At 38.8% G+C, this 23,723-nt stretch overlaps 2 protein-coding genes across 2 annotated transcripts in view; both read right to left on the reverse strand.

Annotated features, from left to right (window-relative positions):
* Positions 1 to 598, reverse strand: part of fmn2a (formin 2a) — an 86,685-nt gene extending 86,087 nt beyond the window's left edge. The window contains exon 1 of the mRNA XM_049463870.1: positions 261 to 598. The gene's annotated coding sequence lies outside the window, so the exon portion shown is untranslated. The remainder of the gene's footprint in view (positions 1 to 260) is intronic.
* A 3,301-nt stretch (positions 599 to 3,899) lies between these two features.
* chrm3a (cholinergic receptor, muscarinic 3a) overlaps positions 3,900 to 23,723 on the reverse strand; it is a 226,476-nt gene continuing 206,652 nt past the window's right edge. Inside the window, exon 3 of the mRNA XM_022672746.2 lies at positions 3,900 to 7,755. Within this exon, the coding sequence (XP_022528467.2) occupies positions 5,919 to 7,739 (1,821 nt within the window). The 5' untranslated portion in view covers positions 7,740 to 7,755 and the 3' untranslated portion in view covers positions 3,900 to 5,918. The remainder of the gene's footprint in view (positions 7,756 to 23,723) is intronic.

The following is a 23,723-nucleotide window of genomic DNA, read 5'->3' on the forward strand; positions in this document are numbered from 1 at the left end:
AAATATATATAAGTATGATAAAAAAGCAAAAACCAAATAAATCTCTAAGGGGGCAAATACATGTTCACAGATCTGGATATTGTATTTACGTAATGCTTAAAAAGCAGTAAATATGTGAAAACATTTTTATAAATCAGGCCAAACAGAGAAAACAATTTAATTGAGTAATATTCTACCACCAAATACCTTTATTACTACTACCCCAGACTACTAGGCTCTCTCAGTCTTCTGCAACGCTGCCACAGGATATTAATACTGACCTGAACTCTGGATCAGATTTGCCCAGAGATGACAGAAAGAGAACAGCCACTGAAGACTACACTGCCCTTTGTCTTATTCTGCCTATAGAACATAAAGTAGAGATGGTTATATGAATCCTGTTTTGTACATAAGTAGATAAACATAACATAGTAGATATTTCATAAGCAGTAGAGTTAAAGTCTTTTATTGGTGAATCTTGGGGCAGTTATCTAAGATCCAAGACTAGCCCCTCCCCATCTCTATGAATGGAGAGAGACCAAGAAACTAGACAGGAAACTAGTGGTGGGAAAAACAGGGCATCTCATCGTAATATGTTATTGTGTGCCAACTATAACGATGATACCATGATACTGTGATTCTGTTTAATATATCACAAGACAATTCTCTTTGATTCTTTACAGCATCTGTGTTACTGAAGAAGATACAATCCTCCTAAATAAGCAAATACCTTGGTGTCAGTTTCACAGAATTTAACATCCAATATTCTTTACCGTAGGTTTATCCTATTGATTTGATTATAGCACCACCATGTGGAGTAATGAAGCAGCAAATTTGGTATAGTATTTTATGGACTAAAAGGTGCACCATATTATAAGGCACACTAGCAATAAACGTCCATTTGGGTGAGTAAAGCATTTCTGTTTATTTACAGTAAGCCTAGATTTCCAATATTTTAGTAGCAGTGCTTGCCACCGGTCATTAGCATGTTAGCTGTGGTTAGCTGCACTTAGCGACAGTGCTTCACTGAGAAACACTAAGTAACCCAGGGCGCTTTCAGCTAGTGGTTTGTCCCACTTAGCATGTTGTTACACTGTAAACACGCAGACTACAGTCCAATATACTCACCTCTGAACAGTAAAAGAGCTAGCTCTGCAGTTAGCGGCTAATGCTAATGCAGCTCCAGTGTCGATACTGGGGAACTAAACTGAAACTCCTGTATAATGTTGTACTTAAGTGAAGTGGCTTTACTGCACCTTAATACCTGACTGATAAAATTCATATATAAGGGGCACTGACAATTTTTGGGGAAAATGTAAGTATTTAAAGCATGCCTTATAGTGGTAAAAATATGGTAAGTGTAATTCAGGGGTCATATATTGATTTTATATATATATATATATATATATATATATATATATATATATATATATATATATATATATATATATATTGACATACTGGAAAATGAGCTAGTATTGCCTCTTTTAATGTCTCCTGCAAGCTAAAAAAAAACACTGCACTGACCTGCAGGAAACTGTATATTGAGTTGCTTGTCAAGAGTTTGTTGGCCAGTTTTTAATCCTGCACACAAGACCACACCTTACAAATTATTACAGGAGTGGGAGGTCCTCAAGCTACAACTTTATGAATACATTACTTCTACATAGTGCTACCCCATAACTTTTGGCATGTAGATTCCATAAATAACATTAATCCTGACTTAAAGATAACATTTACTAAAAAAGCCAATCTGTACTAAAACATACCACAACATGTGCAAAAATAAAATCTTATAGTAGTAGGAGAATTTACACACTGACGCACAAAAATAATATAATAATAACAAATTTCAGCAAATCAAATACATGGAGAGAGATTACTGCTTTAAGAAGAAATCAGTAAATTAACTTACCTCTATGAACTGCTGAGCAGGTCTCCAGCACAGAAAGATAGAGAGAGAGAGAGACAGAAAGAGAGAGAGAGAGAGAGAGGTGTGGACACAAAGAGAGCAAACCTAAAAGTACTTGATTGTATGGAGTCTGTGGTAAAAGAGGGAAAACAAACAACTGTTTGTGATCTTCCTCATACTCATCATCTTCCTCAGTCACATGAAGAAAAGCTTCACATCACATGGTCTCTTCTGCTGTGCTCTGTCAATAGATTTACACACACACACACACACACGCACACACACACACACACAAAGAAAACCCAAACGAATACTTGTATAGAGTAAACATTAGAGTAAACACCAAATCTTATTGTAATAAAAGTGTAGTTTTTATTACTTTTACCGTCAACCAAACCTTACACATTTGCCATGTTATAGAGTTACGCAGACAGGAGAGAGGTAAAAAAAAAAAGATTAGTTTATTTCCATCGCTACTTACCATTTTTTTGGCCAAAAATCACCCCGTTGTTTTTAAATAATAGAAGATTTTATGTGTGTGTCTGTATAAACAATTAATTAGTATAGCTCTACTGTACAAATGTTCAGTATTGCCAAATATATATATATATTTCAGTTTTCAAGCACAAAAAAATATTTTTTTTTTTCTTTTTTTTTGTGCTTGAAAACTAAAATTAAGTTTTGTAAAGCAAAGGAAAAAAACATCCCAAACAATTTTTAGTTGTACTTAACTTTATTTAACATTAGAATAAAAATATAAAAAAACACAGCTCTACTGTAAAAATGGTCAGTGTTGCCAAATACACACAAACACACACACACACACACACACACACACACACACACACACACACACATCATGAATATCGTGAATGATATTATACCTTGAAATATTTTGCCATATCTCCCACAACTAATTATCACATAAGGGTTCTTCATTTTTCCTGTTTTTAGTAAAAGAAAAATTCACACTGTTCTCATTTCCCATTATATATCTACTAGGGACAGATTATATCTGTCCAGTATCATTCATTTTACTTTAATCCTGGATATATGGAGATATTTAGAATTTTTTTGAATAGTATCATGACATCCTGGATCATTGACATATTTTGACAGATGTTACAAATCTTTTATTTTTTTTCAATGTTTTGTCATATCGCCAAGTGTATTGTTATCGTGAAAATACAATGAAATATCGTGATTTTATTTTAGGGCATATCACATATCACCCACCCCTGGTATATATTATACAAAAAATCGCTTGGAAACAAACAAAAAAAAACATCACAAGAGATTTTTAAAAAGTGACATTTATTTTGCGAAAACAAGTACTGGATAAAAACGCTTCTCCACTGAGTCGCATTCCAACAACATTCAACACATACAGCTTTGCCTCTGAAAAACCACTGTTACACTCCGATATGCACCAGAACACGGCTGTTTCAGACAAAAACAGAAATGCAGCCACTAATAAAACATCTCACAGAAGCGCTACAGCAGCAGGGTCTCAGGGGGGTTGAGTTGAGGAGACACTGGGGCAAAACCCACTGTAACACAAAGTAAAGAGCCAAATTAAATAAAACAAGCTAACATAGGCAGAGGCTTTCAGCACTGGCAGATCACGGGTTAATGTTATTTGGTACTGCATGCTAAAAGTGGGAAGAATAGGATTTTGAAGTGCTTGGTTGTTTTGGAGGAGATAAATTCAATTTCTTTACTCCGGGCTGATCATGTTTGCTCCTCCATCTGTTTGACTTTATTTAACTTCATTTTAAATCCAGTTGTATATTTGAGGAGTGGTAATAATTGCATTTGCTGACTATTTTAGGCCCAGCGTCTTGGTAACTGTTTCCTAGAGAACAATATTCCTTTCTTAGTGGGTCTCTTAGTGAGAACAGAGCAGATCAGCAGCAACAAGAATAGAATTTGTTATGGAGAACTTTAAAAGACTTAGAGATCATGTGAAGCACATTTTTATCCAATTATTAGCAATAATGTAATATATATATATATAATCTACTAAATGTACAGCTCTGGATAAAAATGGAAGACCACTTAATAATGATGTTTTTCCTTGATTTTACCAAATTGAAAACCTCTGGAATATAATCAAGAGGAAGATGGATGATCACAAGTCATCACACCAAGCTGAATGCTTAAATTTTTGCACCAGGAGTGACATAAAGTTATCCAAAAGCAGTGTGTAAGACTGGTGGAGGAGAAAACACGCCAAGGTGCATGAAAACTGTGATTAAAAAACAGGATTATTCCACCAAATATTAATTTCTGAACTCTTAAAATGTTATGAATAAGAAAGCTTTGCATTTTTTAATTTTGTGTTATTTCAGCAATTTCACATTTTCTGCAAATAAATGCTCTAAATGACAATATTTTTATTTGGAATTTGGGAGAAATGTTGTCTGTAGTTTATAGAATAAAACAAGAATGTTATTATACTCAAACATATACCTATAAATAGCAAAATCAGAGAAACTGATTCAGAAACTGAAGTGATCTCTTATTTTTTTCAAGAGCTGTAGGCTGTTTAACTATCCACTTATTTTAGGAGTTTAGAAATATGTTAAATCTGTGTTCTGGAGTCTGGCTCTGTAAAATGTATTTATAGTATTTTAAATCTGATGTGTAAGTTCACGTTGTGTCCAGCAGAGGGCGCTGCTGCTCCATTTATATTACACTGCCAGAGAAGAAGACGTTATTTTTCTTTCTGGGCTGAATCTGAATACAACCAATAGGTTTGATCTTGTTTAACTGCTAAAATACATCAAAACGAATATTCCAAATACTAAAAATGCAAAATGAAGTGTAATTTTTGCTAAAGAAAAAAATTAAGCAAAATAATAATAATAAAAAAAAAGCTTTAAGAGATAAAGGGCCAAGAAAAGCGCTGAGCAAAGAGATCCACAACAAAGCGAACCAAACCAAATCTGGACCCACAACACCAACATATCTGCATTATCAACATCTTTTTAAATACGTCATCATCACACACTGCTAGAGATAATATTACAAAATATTTCCCCAATAGGCCCCTTGTGTTCAGTGTTCAAGCAAGCACAAGGTAGCCCCATAAAGTACAAACAACGGAATCGCCAATACGCACTCAATACCGCAAGAACAGCTATTGAAATACTTGTAGCACTTGTAACAAAATCATGTAAACAGCACTCATGGCCTACCAGAGCAGAGTTCAGAGGGAGAAATAGTCAAAAAGTCCTTCACCCACCCAACAGCAAAGGGTAGGATCTGTTCAACTTGTGTTTCTGTTTACATTATACAGAAGGACATTCATATACCCACATCTTACAGACATGTAAGACCTTTGTTGCAACACGTTCACAGAAAAAAAAAAAAAAAAAAAAACAGCCAAAGTTTAGTTACGAATAAATCACTTCAACTGTAGTTGTTTACACCATTTACACCGTAAATCGTTTTAACTCTGCATCAGAATTAGGATTCAATTAATGTTCGTGTTATGTTTATTTTCAAGAATAAAGTCCAATGAAAATTTCCAAACCCTGAAATTTACATTTTGTTCAGTGAAAGAGATTCATAGATTCCGTTTTCTTGAGTTTTCTTCTATTTGAAACTGTTCAGATTTCTCATAGTATTTCTTAGACGATTAAAATAAAAAGATACTGAGCAGCTGCTTTCAAACCACAAGTTCATCCAAGGCGTTCACCCAACGGAGGTACTTGTCCTTGTCTTCTGCGGGAGGGAACTTTTGCACGACAATTGCACTTGTTCAAGGCAAAGTCCAAAGTTAAAGCCCAAAGCCCTTTTCCTTTATTCCTTTATACATTTCACACACGACTAAGAAACAACCTGAAGGTAGAACACTGGTTCAAAAACCCAAACCGTTTGTTCTGAAACTGCAGACACTGATCAACCTTTGCGCCAAAGTAAACTTGAACCTTGCGGAGTCTCTAAACCGCCTCTGTGGGATTCCACTTACTGACTAAACCCACAGGTTGGTCGTACAGGTCATACTTGAACCACGGATGTGCTATGTGGAGTCTCTTGGTATGCTCCTGTGGAAGCGAACTGACTGTCTCTGGAGAAAGCTTTGCTTGCTCTTTTGCTCATTCCAGCGGCAAAGCAGGATCATCTTGAATGTGCGCCGGAAGGTCTTGTTGCACAGTGCGTAACACATTGGGTTGACGGTGCTGTTCACATAGCACAGCCAGTACCCAAGGGCCCACAGGGACTCTGGAATGCAGCCATTGCAGAAAGTGTTCACAAGCACCATGATGTTGTAAGGCGTCCATGTGATGATGAAAGCGAAGAGGATGGCGCTAAGCGTCTGGGCAGCTTTCTTCTCTTTAATCAGCGACATGCGCTTCCTTTTGGTGATCTGCGTCCGCGCCCGAGCAGCGAAGCGCTTTGCGAGTGCCGCCTCTTTGAAAGTTATAGGCGCGGACGGGGATTTCATGGCGGTGGCGGCGGCTGGGTCTATGCTAGTGGTTGAAGCCTCGATGGCAGGCATGGACTGCACTTTGGCGATGTTGGTGGCGAAGCGCTTGTTGCCGTTGCTGACCGAGCGGGAAAGACTATCGCTCTTGTCATCCTCTCTGCTTCCTCGAAGCGGGTCTTCTTCAGAAGCGGCGTCCAAGTCTTCACAGGAGGTGACCTGGGAAGTCACGGCGGCTCTCATGCCAGGCAAGTTGAGGACGATTGAGAAGATGGCACGGGCAGCTGACGGTGCATTTTCTTCCTCGTCGGAGGAGCCAGAATGATCGGCGGAAAGTCCCGCATCGTTGTTGTTCCAGCTGTCACAGCTGCTCTGGTCCTCTCCCTTGCTGTGGGTTCCAACCGCCCCTGCTCCACCAGGCCTCCACTTCCAACAGCGGAAGCGGCCAGTGAGCAAGGAACTGCGTCTCTGGGCGGAACGTCCCAGCTCGAAACTGCTGCAGCTCCTAGAGCTTCCTCTCGTGGCATGAAGGTGGAAATGCGGTCTCTCTGGAACTCCTAGTCGTCCTCCTGAGCCTTGAAGACCTGCCAGCTCTCGGGAACGATTCTCAGTCTCTTTATAAATCCTCCAGTACAGCACACTCATAATAGTTACAGGCAGGTAAAAGGCTGCCATTGCTGTACAGAAGGTAATAATCGGCTCTGACAGGAATTGGATATAGCACTTATCGGGCGGAACCGTCCTCTCCCCGACAAAGTACTGCCAAAACAAGATTGCCGGCGCCCAGAGCATCAGCGACACGAGCCAAGCCAGTCCGATCATCGCCCCCGCCCGCTTGGTGGTGCGTTTGGCACGGTACGTCAGCGGCCGTGTGATGGAAAAGTACCGATCGAAGCTGATCACCAGCAAGTTCATGACGGACGCATTACTGGCCACATAGTCTATAGCTAGCCAGAGATCACACGCCCAGTTGCCCATGGCCCACTGCCCCATCACTATATAGGCTGTGTACAGGTTCATGGATATGACCCCGATGATGAGGTCGGCGAAGGCCAGACTGAGCAGGAAGTAGTTATTGACAGTTTTGAGCTGCCGGTTGACCTTAAAAGACACCATGACCAGAATGTTGCCAATGATGGTGATAAGCGAGAGCAGTCCAGTGAAGAGGACGATGAGGATGACCTGCCATAGCGAGTGACCGCCCAAAGGGTCATACGTGCGGCTTTCGATTTTGGGATCGCTTCCGTTGATTCCGTAAACAGCACTGAGGTTCAGAGCACCCTGCAGGAAAGAGGTGTTGGAGTCATCCGTGCTCTGAAGCAGTGGCCATGCAGAGGACTGTGGGTGGTAAAGTGGTGGTCCCAGGGTGCTGGAGGGCACATATTGGCCAGGCTCTGCACTGTTGGAGTCCATCATGCAATCCAGGCATATTCTGAAAAAACAAAAAAGACTAGATTAGATTGAAATGCTGGTTTAGACAAGGATTTTCCCACTTCATTCCAATGCATTCCACTGTACAGCTTTGAAAAAAAAACACTTAAATGAGTTTCTTTGATTTTACCAAATTGAAAACCTCTGGAATGTAATCAAGAGGAAAATGGATGATCACAAGCCATCAAACCAAACTGAACTGCTTGAATTGTTGCACCAGGAGTGTCATAAAGTTATCCGAAAGCAGTGTGTAAGACTGGTGGAGGAGAACATGCCAAGATGCATAAAAACCAGGGTTATTCCACCAAATATTGATTTCTGAACTCTTAAAGGCTTCTGCATATAAATGCTCTTAATGACAATATTTTTTGTGGGAATTTGGGAGAAATGTTGTCCATAGTTCATGTTCAGTTTATTCGAATATATACCTATAAATAGCAAAATCAGAGTAACTGATTCAGAGACTGAAGTCGTCTCTTATTTTTTTTTTCCAGAGCTGTATATCTACACTCACAGCCACTAGAGGGTGCTCTCAGCCTGAATTTCAGCCAGAAATTTCTCTAAACAAAATAATAATTTGGATAATATAATACCCTGAAAATATTCTGAAAGCTACAAGCGCAATAGCAAGGTTATAAAGTTATCCTGCCCTCTAAAAATCTCCCTGCATTTACTCAGAACTAATCTCATCTCCAGGTAAAGCGTGAACTTCTCAAAACGTGCTGAAACACTTTGTTCTAAAACATTTTGTACACCAGAACAATGCCTCCTGAATCAAGCCGCACTCATTCGGCATTCTCTAACACTTATCAAACTGGAACACAGCCTCTTCCAGTGATTTCAAAACAATTCCCAGCAGCAGAGAGTAGCTGCAAGCTCAAGTCCGGGCATTCACAGTGCTGCTGGAGAAGCTGCTCCTGGAAGAACACCAGCTCTGTGTGAAAGCGCCGCAGAGATAGCCTACTGACAGACAGTCTGAGAGTTAACAGGCAGAGAGAATGAGACTGGCCACCGTTCAAAAGCAGAGCAGCCAGACGGGACATGTCTTTATTGAAATTCAGGAAGAAAAAAAAAAGACACACCGCAGGACTTTCACAGCCTCTGAGTCAATCATAATAATAACATGTCCCATATATTACATACAGCTCTGAAAAAAAAACTAAGAGACCACTTCAGTTTCTAAATCAGTTTCTCTCATTTTGCTATTTATAGGTTTTCGTTTGAGTAAAATGAACATTGCTGTTTTATACTATAAAATACAGACAACATTTCTCCTGAATTCCAAACAAAAATAGTGTCATTTAGAGCATTTATTTGCAGAAAATGAGAAATGGCTGAAATAACAAAAAAGATACAGAGACACAGAAAACACGTTCATATTCATAAAGTTTCATAAAGTTCAGAAATCAATATGTGGTGGAATAACTCTGCATCTTGCATCTTGGCATGTTCTCCTCCACCAGTCTTACACACTACTTTTGGATAACTTTATGCCTGCACTCCTGGTGCAAAAATTCAAGCAGTTCAGTTTGGTTTGATGGCTTGTGATCATCTTCCCCTTGATTATATTCCAGAGATTTTTAATTTGGTTAAATCACAGAAACTCATCATCTTATTTTTTCCAGAGTTGTATATCATCACATAACTTTAAAGGAGAAGCACAAAAACCTTACTAAAGTTTAATGAATGATATGTGCATTAATATGAAAGAAAATCTGTAAAAATGTCTGTATTAATATAGTATTAATCTGTATTAATATAGGTATAATTATCTAAGTAATATTATCGATATGGCCGGTATGTAAAGCATTACATTAAATTATAGTATTATATAATACCTGTGTATAATAATAATACCAGTCAAAGTTTAAGAACCCTCCTCAAATATTTCCCTTTATTTCTGACATTTAAGCTCTTTAGGACATCCATCAAATAACCTGAAATGTCAGAAAATCCAGTGTACAAAATTTGTTGCCACGGCCTTTAGGACAATAAAGTTTTTTTTAGTATTGTTCAAAAAAATACACTCTCTACTACAACATCTACACACTTACACACAGCACATTCACACTTTCATTATTATCACTAGAAAAATACACAGAAACACAGAGAACTCTGTAACTTAAAAGTATAAGACTAAGAATAAAAAAATAAGAAATTACAGATGAAGTCAGAGAGCAGTAAGTACTGTTTCCTACACCTTTAAAAGACTGGAGAAAACTGATACAGAAATAGTCATGTCTAGCTGACCCACATGGCAACAGCAGCTTTAGCCCTTTAGCTCAGCTTAACATGATTTGGACTAAGTCTCTGTTTTAGCTGTGTAGAGAAGATTTAGAGGTCTGACAGGTGAGGAAGTGCAGTAATAAAGTCATTGCTAAGATGCAAATAAAAATGTTTCCTTCTGCTGACAACATTTATGGAGATGTGGGTTTCATTTTCCAGCAGGACTTGGAACACTGCCCACACTGCCAAAAGTACCAATTGGTCTTACATAATTTTGCAATTGTCTGAGACAATGATTTTTGGATTTTCATTGTCTGTAAGCCATAATCATCAATAATAAAATAAATAAAGACTTAAAATAGATCACTCTGTGTTTAATACATTGTTTCACATTTTGAACTAAATTACTGAACTAAATGAACTTTTCAATGATATGCGTTATTATGTAGAATCATGCAATAATGAAGGATTAAATTAGATTATAAATTATATAAGTTTAAATCAGACGTCTCAAGTCTCCCGGAAGTCGCGGGAGTCCTGCAAGGGGTGACCAAGTCCAGGTCCAGGGGTACCTCCCTGAAATTAATTTTTGCAACTTGAGATGTCTGTTAAATCTAAACACACACACAGACACACACACACAGACACACACACACAGACTCATGCATGTGCACAGACAAAGTTAATCTCATTGATGGAGGTCGAGAAAAGAATGTAACTGGCTCTGTTACAAGGACTGACAAATGCTCTGTCATTTAAAAACTGCTTCCCAAATAAGGTTTTAGAGAAAAACAAACACACACACACACACACACACACACACACACACACACTGCTCTCCCCCTCGCTCTCTGAGCCTGTGTAAATCAGTTGAAATTATGGATTGAAGCGGCTCCAGCAGGGATTTGAGTTGGCGAAGTTGCTGCCAATAAGCACTATCAATGGGTTCAGGTGAAGCGATGAAGAGTGTGGCGCTAAATATAGACCACAAACAAGGGTTTGGCACTGGTTCACACTGACACATACACACACACACACACACACACAAATACTTTTTACTTTTATCTTTCTTTATAACATTTTTTAACAAAACTATATTTTTATACAGTTTTATACAGCTTTATACAGTCCTGCTTTTTCTTTACACATCAATCTATCTTATGTAGAGCCATATATATATGTCTTATATATGTCTTTTAATTTGTTTTCTACACTGTAAATAAATACTGAAGTGATCCAGACTATGAAGGAACACATCAGGAATTATGTAGTAACTTAAAATTTAGGTTGTCGTACTTTGGGTGCTTTTTGGGTGTTTGGGTGGTTTTTGAGGCTGAAACTCTGATTAACTCGCAACAATCCTGTGCAACATAGGTAATTCTTGCTCTTCCTTTCCTGGGATGGTCCTGATGAGAGCCAGTTTCATCATTGACTGACCTTTATTTTTTAAAGTAATGTTTTTTTCTTTATTTAGTTAAGTAGTTCTTGTTTCTCATAATATGAATATTAGAACATTAATCAGATAGAGCTATTCCCTGTTTATCAATTCTACCTCTTTACAACTTTACAACTGATGCTCTCAAACTAACATTAACCCTTTCAGACCCTGCATCCATTGCAATGGACATGTGGTGTGTTTTCTTCTTTTTTTTTGTGTATTCTTTCACTTCATACAGATTTAGACCTATTATTAATCAGAATAGATATTTTTTAGCCAATCAAACAGCAGATTAGCTCAGCCAACTGCATTGGAAACATAAAAATCTGCTCACTGAAGTAAAGCATGATCGCATCAAAGCTAATGTGGCAGAGTAAACACCTTTTCCCATCATGCTTTGAGTTAATTCCTTTTTATGAGAATTTGTGAAATATATATAAATATATAGTATAATAAATGTTTATGTTTAACATGTTTTAAGTGTTTAACAAATGACTGCACTGCAATCAACAGACAAAATACAAATATTATGTTTGATTTAGATTTTTTTTGTAGTATTTATTCTGTTTTTATTTACTGAATTCTGTTTTTAAGCACAAACATCATTTATATAATTTTTTTCAGCACTAGAGCATAAGTCAGGTATGAAAGGTTTAAGTAATTACTCTTGACAAGTTCAGCACAGCTGTTAACTGAAAGCCTGAATTCCAGGTGACTCTACCTCATAAAGCTGAGTGAGAAAATGCAGAGTGTAAATGTGCAAAGCTGTCATCAAAGCAAGAGGTGCTACTTTAAAGAATGTAAAATATAAAACATATTCTGTGTTTTTTATGTTTAATAAGTAATTTTACATGCTTTTCTTCATTGTTTGGATGACTTTAGTATTAATCTACAAGGCAGAAAATCTTTAATAATGAAAAAACACTGAATTTCACATTTACTATGAGTATGAACTCTTATATACTGTTCCCTATATTATATGACCTGCAGTTCAGCCAGTCTGCTTTTATTTAAGATTTAAGAGTCTCCGTCGCTGCGAGTGGAGAGAAAGAATAGAAGACTTGGGCTAATTAGCTGTTGGATTTTCACACTAAAGTGCTGGGCAGGCTGTGAAAGAGAGTGAAAGAAAGCAGAGGAAGGATTTATATATATTTTTAGACATTACTTTTCATTGTAGGTTTAATAATACATCAGGCACATTCTCCATCCTCTGAATAACATCACTCTGGGGGGTAGTCTAGTCTACAGTAGTGGGTACATGGGGTTAATCTGACTAATCCTGGCCAAACATTGAACACACCCCACTGAGCTGTGAAGCTCTATTGTTTTGGCGTTTTTTTTTTATCATACTTACTTATTTTTCTGATTAACAAACACATTTTAATTTCAAATATAACATGAGTTATAGAGCGAGGAAAGTAAGTATTTGAACACCCTGCGACTTTGCAAGTTCTCCCACTTAGAAATCATGGAGGGGTCTGAAATTTTCATCTTAGGCACATGTCCACTGTGAGAAACATAATAATAAAAAAAAACACAATAATAATACAAATAATTTTAGTTTTAATGCTGCAAATAAATATTTGAACATCTGCCAATCAGCAAAAATTCTGGACCTCAAAGACCAGTTAAGCTGTCCATACACTACACGACTTTAAAAAGACTTTAAAAAGACTTTTAACAGACTGAAGTCTGACCCCCTCTCACATCTAAAGACTAGTCTTAGACTTTTTAGTCACAGGCTAAGATTTTACAAAGTCTGGGGATCACTAACTGCAAGATTATTTTCCATCATGCTTCTGGTGGAGTTTAAATACAATACATATTACATATTAAATTACAAATAATTAAATTACAGTCAATACTGTGATTTATCAGAGTCTCACAACTTTTCTCCCCATTAACAGTTTATTTTTTTCTGCCACACTGTAATTAGTTCTTGATATGTTTTAATAAAATACATTTTGTGCAACTCTGCCTATAAGCTCCTCCCCCCTTTTTTTGCTACAACCTTGTTTCACTGCTTTACATTTGCCTTTGTTTTAGATAGAATTAATGCAATAAAGAACATCATTCTTGCAAAATCTGTATTTATTAAACTTGTTTGTATTTAAAATAACACTGCACAAATAAATAACTGTGCAAAATAAAATAACTTTAAATATAATGACTTTAAGGTGCTACTGGTGTTGAAAAAACTGTACACATTAAAGTAAAAGCCATATAAGACATATTAACTGCAACATGCGTTCTTTTTCAAATTGTTTGTAAACAAATCTTGCTGTAGCTCTCCTATTGGTTGTTGACATTGTTCACGTCACTATTTGCGCGAGCCGAGTCTCAAGACTTGCGACAATATTCAACACGGTTGATTTTATCGGAGCTCCAGGACGTGAACCCGACTGACTAACACTTACAATCCTAACCACCTTACACTCAACGATCAAGGTAACTCACCTGCAGCTCGACTCTAGCCAGACTCTCGTGATTTTATCCCGACTCTGGAAATTTGCCTGGGACAGAGAAATCGCTTGAAAATCGTTAGGTGTAAGGTTGGCATTAGGCGCATGTCCACTGTGGGAAACATAATCTGTATTACTGCTGCAAATAAGTATTTGAACACCTACCAATCAGCACAAACTCTGGCCCTCAAAGACCATTTAACTCCATTATTCCTATTATTCTAAACTAGAAGCACCTGTTTGAGGTCGTTAGCTGCATAATGACACCTGTTCTCCTCACACAATCAGTAAAACTTCAACTACTAATATGACTAAGACCATAGAGCTGTCCAAAGACCCCAGAGACAAAACTGTAGACCCTCACGAGGCTGGAAAGAACTACGGGGCAGTCGCCAAGCAGCTTAGTGAAAAAATATCAACTGCTGGAGCAATTATTAGAAAATTAAAGAAGAAGCTTAACATGACTGTCAATCTCCCTCAGACTGGAGCTCCATGCAAGATCTCACCTTGCGGCGAATCAATGATACTGAGAAAGGTGAGGAATCAGCCCAGAACTACACAGGAGGAGCTGATCAACGACCTGAAGAGAGCTGGCACCACTGTTACCAAGGTTACTGTGGGTAAAACACACTAAGACGTCATAGTTTAAGGTCATGCATGGCAGGGAAGGTTCCCTGCTTAAATCAGCACACGTCCAGCCCGTCTTCAGTTCGCTCATGACCATTTGGAGGATCCAGAGGAGTCATGGGAGAAAATTCTATGATCAGATGAGACACTCGCCGTGTTTGGAGGACAAAGAATGATGAGTACCATCCAAAAAACACCATCCCTCCCTACTGTGAAGCTGAGATGCCATTTTCACCCAGTTTTTTTCTGTTTTATATAAATATATTTTAATTTTGGGAGATTGATCCACGCTCTTTACTCCTCCCACTCTCCACCCTATATAAACCCTCACTTCCTCTTTACCTGCATGACAAACCTTTTTTTCTGTATCTCTTCTCGTGGGGGGGATTCAGCTTCACGCTTCCCAGTGAAGCTGCCCAAACTCAGCCCTTAGATAGGGGCACAATGTGCTGCTTTTTGAGATCTTTTAGCTGCTTCATGTTGTAAAACAGGTTATATTTAAGTGATTTCTTGATTCTACAGGTATTGGCAATAATCAAGCCTGGTTGTAGTAGTTAATCACAGTTAATTTATGGAGGGGCAATTTCTTTTTCACATAGCGCCAGGTTTGTTTGGATATTTTTTTTTTCTCTTAGTAAATTAAATCATCATTAATTCATTGTATGATATTAAAACTTGTTTGATAATCTACAACATGTGAGTGTGACAAAAAAAAGCAAAAAACAAAAGAAGTCTGTAAGGGAGCTAATACTTTTTCTCGCCACTGTACAGCTCTGGAAAAAAACAAGAAACCACTTAAAAATTATGAGTTTCTTTGATTTTAACAAATTGAAAACCTCTGGAAATATAATCAAGAGAAAGATGGATGATCACAAGCCATCAAACCAAGCTGAACTGCTTGAATTTTTGCACCAGGAGTGGTATAAAGTTATCCAAAAGCAGTGTGTAAGACTGGTGGAGGAGAACATGCCAAGATGCATGAACACTGTGGTTAAAAACCAGGGTTATTCCACCAAATATTGATTTCTGAACCCTTAAAACTTTATGAATATGAACTTGTTTTCTTTGCGTTATTTGAGGTCTGAAAGCTCTGCATCTTTTTTTGTTATTTCAGCCATTTCTCATTTTTTGCAAATAAATGCTCTAAATGACAATATTTTTATTTGGAATTTGGGAGAAATATTGTTTGTAGTTTATAGAATAAAACAACAATGTTCATTTTACTCAAATATATACTTATAAATAGCAAAATCAGAGCTGTATTTGGTTCAGTGTGTTTTTTGTGTTGAGGTGTGTGTTCTATCTGTTGTTCTGATCCCACCACTGTAGCTGATGAGAGTGATGGGAAACACACTCTGACATTTCCCAAGATTCCACATTTCAATCAGCGTTGGAATCCTATTGGTGACTGGGTGGATGGTTGCTACAGCAACCAGTGGCAGTTCTGTGGACCAAACTGTGCAGAGGCCAGGAGACTCAGACATACAAGTGCACAAGTGTGCGCACACACACACACACAGACACACAGCATCACACGCGTGCACGAACGCACAACACACCCCAGCACGAAGCCTTTGATGACAGGCCTGTGAACCAAATGAACATCTGGAGTTCACATGCATGCATGAGTATGAACACACACACACAAAGACTCTCAAAGCTTACTTCAAATCCCCTACAGCATCTTCATGCAGCACTGAACATCCGACACAGTGAAATTACTGAGTTTATTCCAGTTAAATACAATTATAACATGAATTATTAAATAGCAGGAACAGCTTCCAAACAAGATGACAACACACAGGGTCTAAGCCTAGCCCTGGCAACATGAAACTGGTCAGTTCATAAAGTTGATGATGTTTTCAAGCAGAAAAAAAACGCACTTATCTGAGACACTTTGAGAAAAACCACCAAACTTACAAATTGTTCTACATGACTGGGACAGAACATTTCCATAACATCAGTCTGGTTCTTGTTCTTGTGGTGTTCCTGGAAAGCAGTGGTCAGCACCTTACAAAAGTGCTTCAAGGAAGGACAACCGGGGATCATGGGCACCTATGGATCATTGATGCCCACCTCACAACTTCAAAGACTTACTAGTGGATCTCAACAAAAAATAGAATATAATTTAAAAGTTACTTTATTTCAGTAATTTAGTTCAAAATGTGAAATTTATATTATATAGATATATAGTATTGCACACATGGTGATCTATTTTAAGCACAGAAAATTAGAATATTACATAAGACCAATTGGTACTTTTGGCAGTGTGGGCAGTGTGCCAAATCCTGCTGGAAAATGAAATCCGCATCTCTATAAAACTAGTCAGCAGAGGGAAGCATGAAGTGCTGTACGATTTTGCGGGAAAACAAAACTGCACTGACTTTAGACTTGATAGAACACAGTGGACCAACACCAGCAGATGACATGTCTCTCCAAACCATCACTGATCATCAAAAAAAAATTACATTTCATTTGGAAATCAAGGGAGCAGAGTCTGGAGGAAGAGTGGAGAGACACACAGTCCAAACTGCTTGAGGTCTAGTGTGAAGTTTCCACAATCAGTGATGGTTTGAAGAGACATGTCATCTGCTGGGATTTTATAAAAAATAGCAGGTTCTTGCCAATACACAAACACAGGCGGTTTTAATATAATGGCTGATCAGTGTTTGTATTTTTATGCTGTGTATCTGTGTATGTGAGAGTGTGTGTGCCTGCATGCAGATGTATGCTTGGTCCTGCCCTATGTTGCGCTATATAGCCTTTGAGTGTGTGTGAGTGTATATGTGCGCGCGTGTGTGTGTGTGTGTGTAGAGGTTGGTGTAAATGTCAGAATGCTGAGTTTTCCTCAGTGTTTGAGTTAAAAGGAGGATCACCCTTTCTCTCTCTTTCTGCTCCAGGCATTAGGAGCCACCAAAATGTCAACATTTCAATATGAGCAGGACACACACACATGCACACACGCACGCACACACACACACACACACACACACACACACACACACACACACACACACACACACACACACACACACACACACACACACACACACTCATCTGATCACTTAAAGCCCATCACATTTCTGCCGTTCATCTAAAAGAGATGGGATCTCGCTTTAGAACTTAACACTTTTACCCAAGATCAGTAGAGCCATGGTGTTATAGTAATTTAACACTAAGCACTCACTGGCCACTTTATTAGAAACCCTTATTTTATACTTCCACTCACTGGCCACTTTATTTGAAACCCCTACCTTATACTTCCACTCACTGGTCACTTTATTAGAAACACCCATCTCATACTTCCACTCACTGGCCACTTTATAAGAAACCCCCACCTTATACTTCCACTCACTGGCCACTTTATTAGAAACCCCTACCTTATACTTCCACTCACTGGCCACTTTATTTGAAACACCTACCTTCTCCTTCCACTCACTGGCCACTTTATTAGAAACCCCTACCTTATACTTACACTCACTGGCCACTTTATTAGAAACACCTACCTTCTCCTTCCACTCACTGGCCACTTTATTTGAAACACCCACCTTATACTTCCACTCACTGGCCACTTTATTAGAAACACCCATCTCATACTTCCACTCACTGGCCACTTTATAAGAAACCCCCACCTTATACTTCCACTCACTGGCCACTTTATTAGAAACCCCTACCTTATACTTCCACTCACTGGCCACTTTATTAGAAACCCCTACCTTATACTTCCACTCACTGGCCACTTTATTAGAAACCCCTACTTTATACGTCCACTCACTGGCCACTTTATTTGAAACACCTACCTTCTCCTTCCACTCACTGGCCACTTTATTAGAAACACCTATCTTATACTTCCACTCACTGGCCACTTTATTAGAACCCCCTACCTTCTCCTTCCACTCAGTGGCCACTTTATTAGAAACCCCTATTTTATACTTCCACTCACTGGCCACTTTATTAGAAACCCCTACCTTGTACTTCCACTCACTGGCCACTTTATTAGAAACCCCTATTTTATACTTCCACTCACTGGCCACTTTATTAGAAACACCCACCTTATACTTCCAAGCATTGGCCACTTTATTAGAAACCCTTATTTTATACTTCCACTCACTGGCCACTTTTTTAGAAACCCTTATTTTATACTTCGACTCACTGGCCATTTTATTAGAAACCCCTATTTTATACTTCCACTCACTGGCCACTTTATTAGAAACCCTTATTTTATACTTCCACTCACTGGCCATTTTATTAGAAACCCCTATTTTATACTTCCACTCACTGGCCACTTTATTAGAAACACCCACCTTATACTTCCAAGCATTGGCCACTTTATTAGAAACCCCTATTTTATACTTCGACTCACTGGCCATTTTATTAGAAACCCCTATTTTATACTTCCACTCACTGGCCACTTTATTAGAAACCCTTATTTTATACTTCCACTCACTGGCCATTTTATTAGAAACCCCTATTTTATACTTCCACTCACTGGCCACTTTATTAGAAACCCTTATTTTATACTTCCACTCACTGGCCATTTTATTTGAAACCCCTACCTTATACTTCCACTCACTGGCCACTTTATTAGAAACCCCTACCTTATACTCTGCTAGGTGAAGAGTAGGTCCACCATCCAAATATTACCATAAAAGAGCGGCTCTCTGGCCTCTCTGGAAACTGACCGCTGTAAAGCTATAGGCTATAGTCTCTAAGGGTGTAACAACAAGTGTGGTGTTTCTAATAAAGTGGCCAGGGAGTGTATATTTTCCATTAATCAGCTGTGGGGGTTAGTCCTCCTGGATGAAGCAGGGATTAAACACATTGCTGAAGAGCATGACTGCGGCAGTCATCAGCTGGAATCAAACACACGGCCTCTTCAGCCTCATGAGAGTTTTCGCACTGTTGCACTAAAGCTTCCTATCTCCGTTTCTAAGCTGGATAAGACCTCTCACACTTCCTGTCGCCATGAATGACTGAGGTCTGGTGGTTTGCTTCAGGGCACTAATGAACTCGTCTTCACTGCGGGTTGTACTGCACGAGACTAGCAGGCAAATACCAGTACAGTACATAAAACAGGTAATAATTAACTTAACAATAAGAATTAAATACAGAAGAGACTACTTACAGCATCTACAGAACACCTACATAAGCTTTTATAAACCTATATAAAAAAGTTTATTCCAGTAGTCATAGCATGTCTGAGCGAAATGAGGCTTTGTGGCTTTGTGCAAAACTTTTTGCATGCTTATGCATTTCCACTTGGGTCTCGACTACCGCTATAAACACTCCAACCACCAAAACATCCATCTATTTTCTGTGAATCAGCTGAAGGAATCGTATCCTCTACCAGCTGTTTGAATGCTCCCTTTTTGTGACGTCACAATAAGGAAACCTGCGTAGAACCACCCTGGCACCACCCCTCATTCGTCAACCTCCTCACCAGAGCCCAACCCACTAGATCAGTTGAAGAAACACCATTTCAGACTTTGTCTGAGGGAGGAATCTATACCTACTGTGTATTGCAAGTCAGCAGAAGAGGGACATGTATGAACTTTCAAGTAATGAGTTTTCTGATTTTAGTTGAGTATAAACTTGCTTGTTCTGCTTGTTTTGCTATCTAGCACAAGCTAATATTAACGTGTAAATGTTCCATGTAAACATGGCATGGCCGTCAACAGCTTATTGGCATAAAAGTGACAGAGCCCTTAAATGGCTCATTCTGAAAGGTACTGAAACCGGCAAGAATACAGATGGTGAGATCTTGTTATGTAAGAGTAATTTCGAGTAAAGAGCAGCACTTTCACTGAGCTACCATGTGCAAGGTTTTCATTCTTGTAGGATGCGCTATGTTTTTTTTCCTTCCCAATAAATGAATCAGCGTCAGTGAAGCCTCACAACATTAACCGTTCAAAGTATTATATATTAAACAGGTTTAACACCGTCAGAAAGCGCTTAAGCTCTACACCAAAGCAGCCACTGTTCTTTACGAGTTCTTCAGAAGCTGAGTGGAATGTAATCAGCCTCACTTCCAAGATCTTTGTCCACTCTCAGCGTAATCCTCCCACGTTCTCTCCAGTGTTTACGGCTATGAAAGGCGAGGGCTTCTCTCTTCACTCCTCCTCTCTATTCCACAGGCCAGACTCCACTGAACCCTCCATCATCCTCCTGCCCCTCCGGCTACTTCCATTGACCTGAGCTGACATTTGATTGCTGGCGCCGCTCGTGCGAATTGGGTTTGAATGGAATCGATACTTGTTCTGTTCTTCACACCCTTCACTTTCATTTCATCATTCCAGCACCTTGTCGCCGACTCCAGAGAGCGTGAACATGGTTGCATAATAACAGCAGACCTCCCGAAGGTAGGAGCGGCCTTGATTAAAGGGAGCGGGAGGATCTGAAAGGTCCTGCTCAAGTGTGTTTATACAGTGGAATTGTGAAGGGTTTTTTTTTATACGTCAGCTGAAAACTGCCTGGTTGACGTGCAAATACAGTACGCTTATTAAATGGGTTGTCTAAATGAAAAAAAAGGAAATTTATCAATAAAGTTTATTGCAAATGTATTTCTTATTCGTTTGGGTTGTTCTTTTATAAAATAAACGAGTACGGGTTCCTATTGTAGTGATCTATAGATGTGCCGTCAAGCGTGCACAGTGCAGCTTGATTTAGGGCATGTCAGTGTGTCTTTGCTATCGCAACGACGGGAAAAGTACACATTGCGCAGCTCAAAACATGCAAAAGGTATACATTAATTCACTTAATAAATCGTGAGTATGTTTTTTTTTTGGACGTATAATGAAATAAGTAAATCAGCGTGTCACTTGCCATTCCCTTTAAGAGTCTTTAAGAACCAGGTGTGCTCTGACTTTGTCGAGCAGCTCATTTACGGGAACAGCAATGTAAAATTTTGTTGAATTCTGTTTCAATGAATTCTGAATGTTGACTGTTGTCTGGTTATCTTTCAGGCAGTGCCGCATCTGTGTTTTCCGTTGCCGAGATAGCAATACGCCAGAAAAGAGTCTGAATAAGTAGACCTTGCATGGCTCGAAAAGTGCGAAAAAAAACTTACACATTTTCTTCTTATTAATCATGAATGTGTTCTTTGGGCATAACATAAATAAATCAGTCAGCATGTCATTTGCCATTCCCTTTAAGAGCCAGGTGTTTATTAAAATTATTATAAAGCCAGGTGTAATTATAATTAGATAAACAGAATACAAAAAAATTGTAAATTGATGATGAAATGTTGGGCGTGTGTCTAACGAGAGGGGGTGTACTCCTGCATTATCAAAATAGCAAGGAATTTTCTCCTTATTAATTATGAATGTGTTTATGGGCATAACGTTAAAATCAATAAATTAGCGCGTCACTTGACATTTCCTTTAAGAGCCAGGTGTGCTCTGACTTTGTTGAGCAAGTCATTTATGGGAACAGCAATGTTATTTTATATTGTACCCTGTTTATTTAACTACATTGTTGATGTAAAAGTTGGGTTTGTGCTCTGCTGTGTGTTCTTTTGTGTGGGAGTGTAACGAGCAGGGGTGTACACCTGTGTTGCCAAGATAACAATGAACATCTGAATGTTGACTGTTGTCTAGGTATCTTTCAGGTAGTGATGCACCTGTGTTTTCCGTTGCAAAGATTGCAATACGGCAGAAAATGATCTGAAAACAGAGGAAAAGTAGACCTTGCATGTCTTGAAACTCACAAAAGGCATGTACTATTTTATTTAATTAATCATTGGTAGGTTTTTGGGGCATAATGTGAAAATAATAAATCATCACGTCACTTGCCATTCCCTTTAAGAGCCAGGTGTGCTCTGACTTTGGCAAGCAGCTCATTTAAAAGAACAGCAATGTCATTTTATATTGTATTCTGTTTATCTAATTATATTGTGGATGTAAATATATAAAAGTTAGGTTTGTGCTCTGATGTGTCCTTGTGTGTGTGTGACAAGCAGAGGTTTATGTGTGGTGCACCTGTGTTGCCAAGATAGCAATGAACATCTGAATGTTGACTGTTGTCTAGGTGTCTTTCAGGCAGTGACGCCTCTGTGTTTTCCGTTGCTAAGATAGCAATACGCCAGAAATGTATCTGAACACACGTGAAAAGTACACCTTGCGTGGCTTATTCACTTAATAAATCCTGGGTGTGTTTTTTGTGTCAGTGTGTCACTTCCATTCCCTTTAAGACCCAGGTGCACTCTGACTTTGTCAAGCAGCTAATTTACGGGAACAGCAATGTACATTTGTATTGTATTCTGTTTATCTAATTACATTGTTGACATAAAAGTTGGGTTTGTGCTCTACTGTGTGTCCTTGTGTGTTCGTAACGAGCAGGGATGTAGGAGTGGTGCACCTACGAGTGGTGTTGCCAAGATAGCAATGAACGTCTAAATGTTGACTGTTATCTAGGTATCTTTAAGGCAGTGAAGCACCTGTGTTTTCTATTGCCAAGATAGCAATATGCCAGAAATTTATCTGAACACACCTCATTTCTAGACTACCACACCCATTGGTGTAGACAATTTAAACAATGCAAGCACAAGGCGTAGAACAGACTGTTGGTTGGGTGTAAGGTAGGGCCCAATATCACGGAACTTTCCTGGTGTGGAAATCTCATTACCAACAAAGCCTTCCAGTGGAGAACAAACATCTTCAACCAGTGTCTTCATATATATTTCTCCACTTTTTCCATTTATATTAATCCAGAAGATTTCCGCCTCGATCCACAAAGGAAGGTCAAATCCCTCAATACAGCATGACACTGACAAAGCTGACCAGTCAATAAGCAATGCCCAGCCTCATTCATTATTTACTCTAACATGTAGTCATCTAGCTGATGTGTGTGCGGACGTATCCCCTGAGGGACGGGCCGAGGCTGAATCAGGACTTGCTGAAGGTCAGAACAGCAGTAGTGATCAGCTGGAGCTGCAGAGGTAAGGAATCAGTGTTTTCAGTGAGATGAAAGCAGTGTGAGGAGAGATAAACGTGTAAAGCTTCAGCTGTGGCCTGAAGAGTGGAGAAGTAAGTTTAGTACCGGAAGGTTTCTGCTATGATTCCCTGGACCGCTGATATTGGAACAGGACTCATCATGTGTTTTTGTATATGTGTGTGTGTGTCTGTGTGTCTGTGTGAGTTCACTGCCATGGGTTGGTTAAATTTAATTTAATTTAATATGATAAAAAAAAACTTTTATTTTCGATCCAATTGAATGTGT

Source organism: Astyanax mexicanus, chromosome 14 (assembly GCF_023375975.1).
Source record: "Astyanax mexicanus isolate ESR-SI-001 chromosome 14, AstMex3_surface, whole genome shotgun sequence".
Lineage (NCBI taxonomy): Eukaryota > Metazoa > Chordata > Actinopteri > Characiformes > Acestrorhamphidae > Astyanax > Astyanax mexicanus.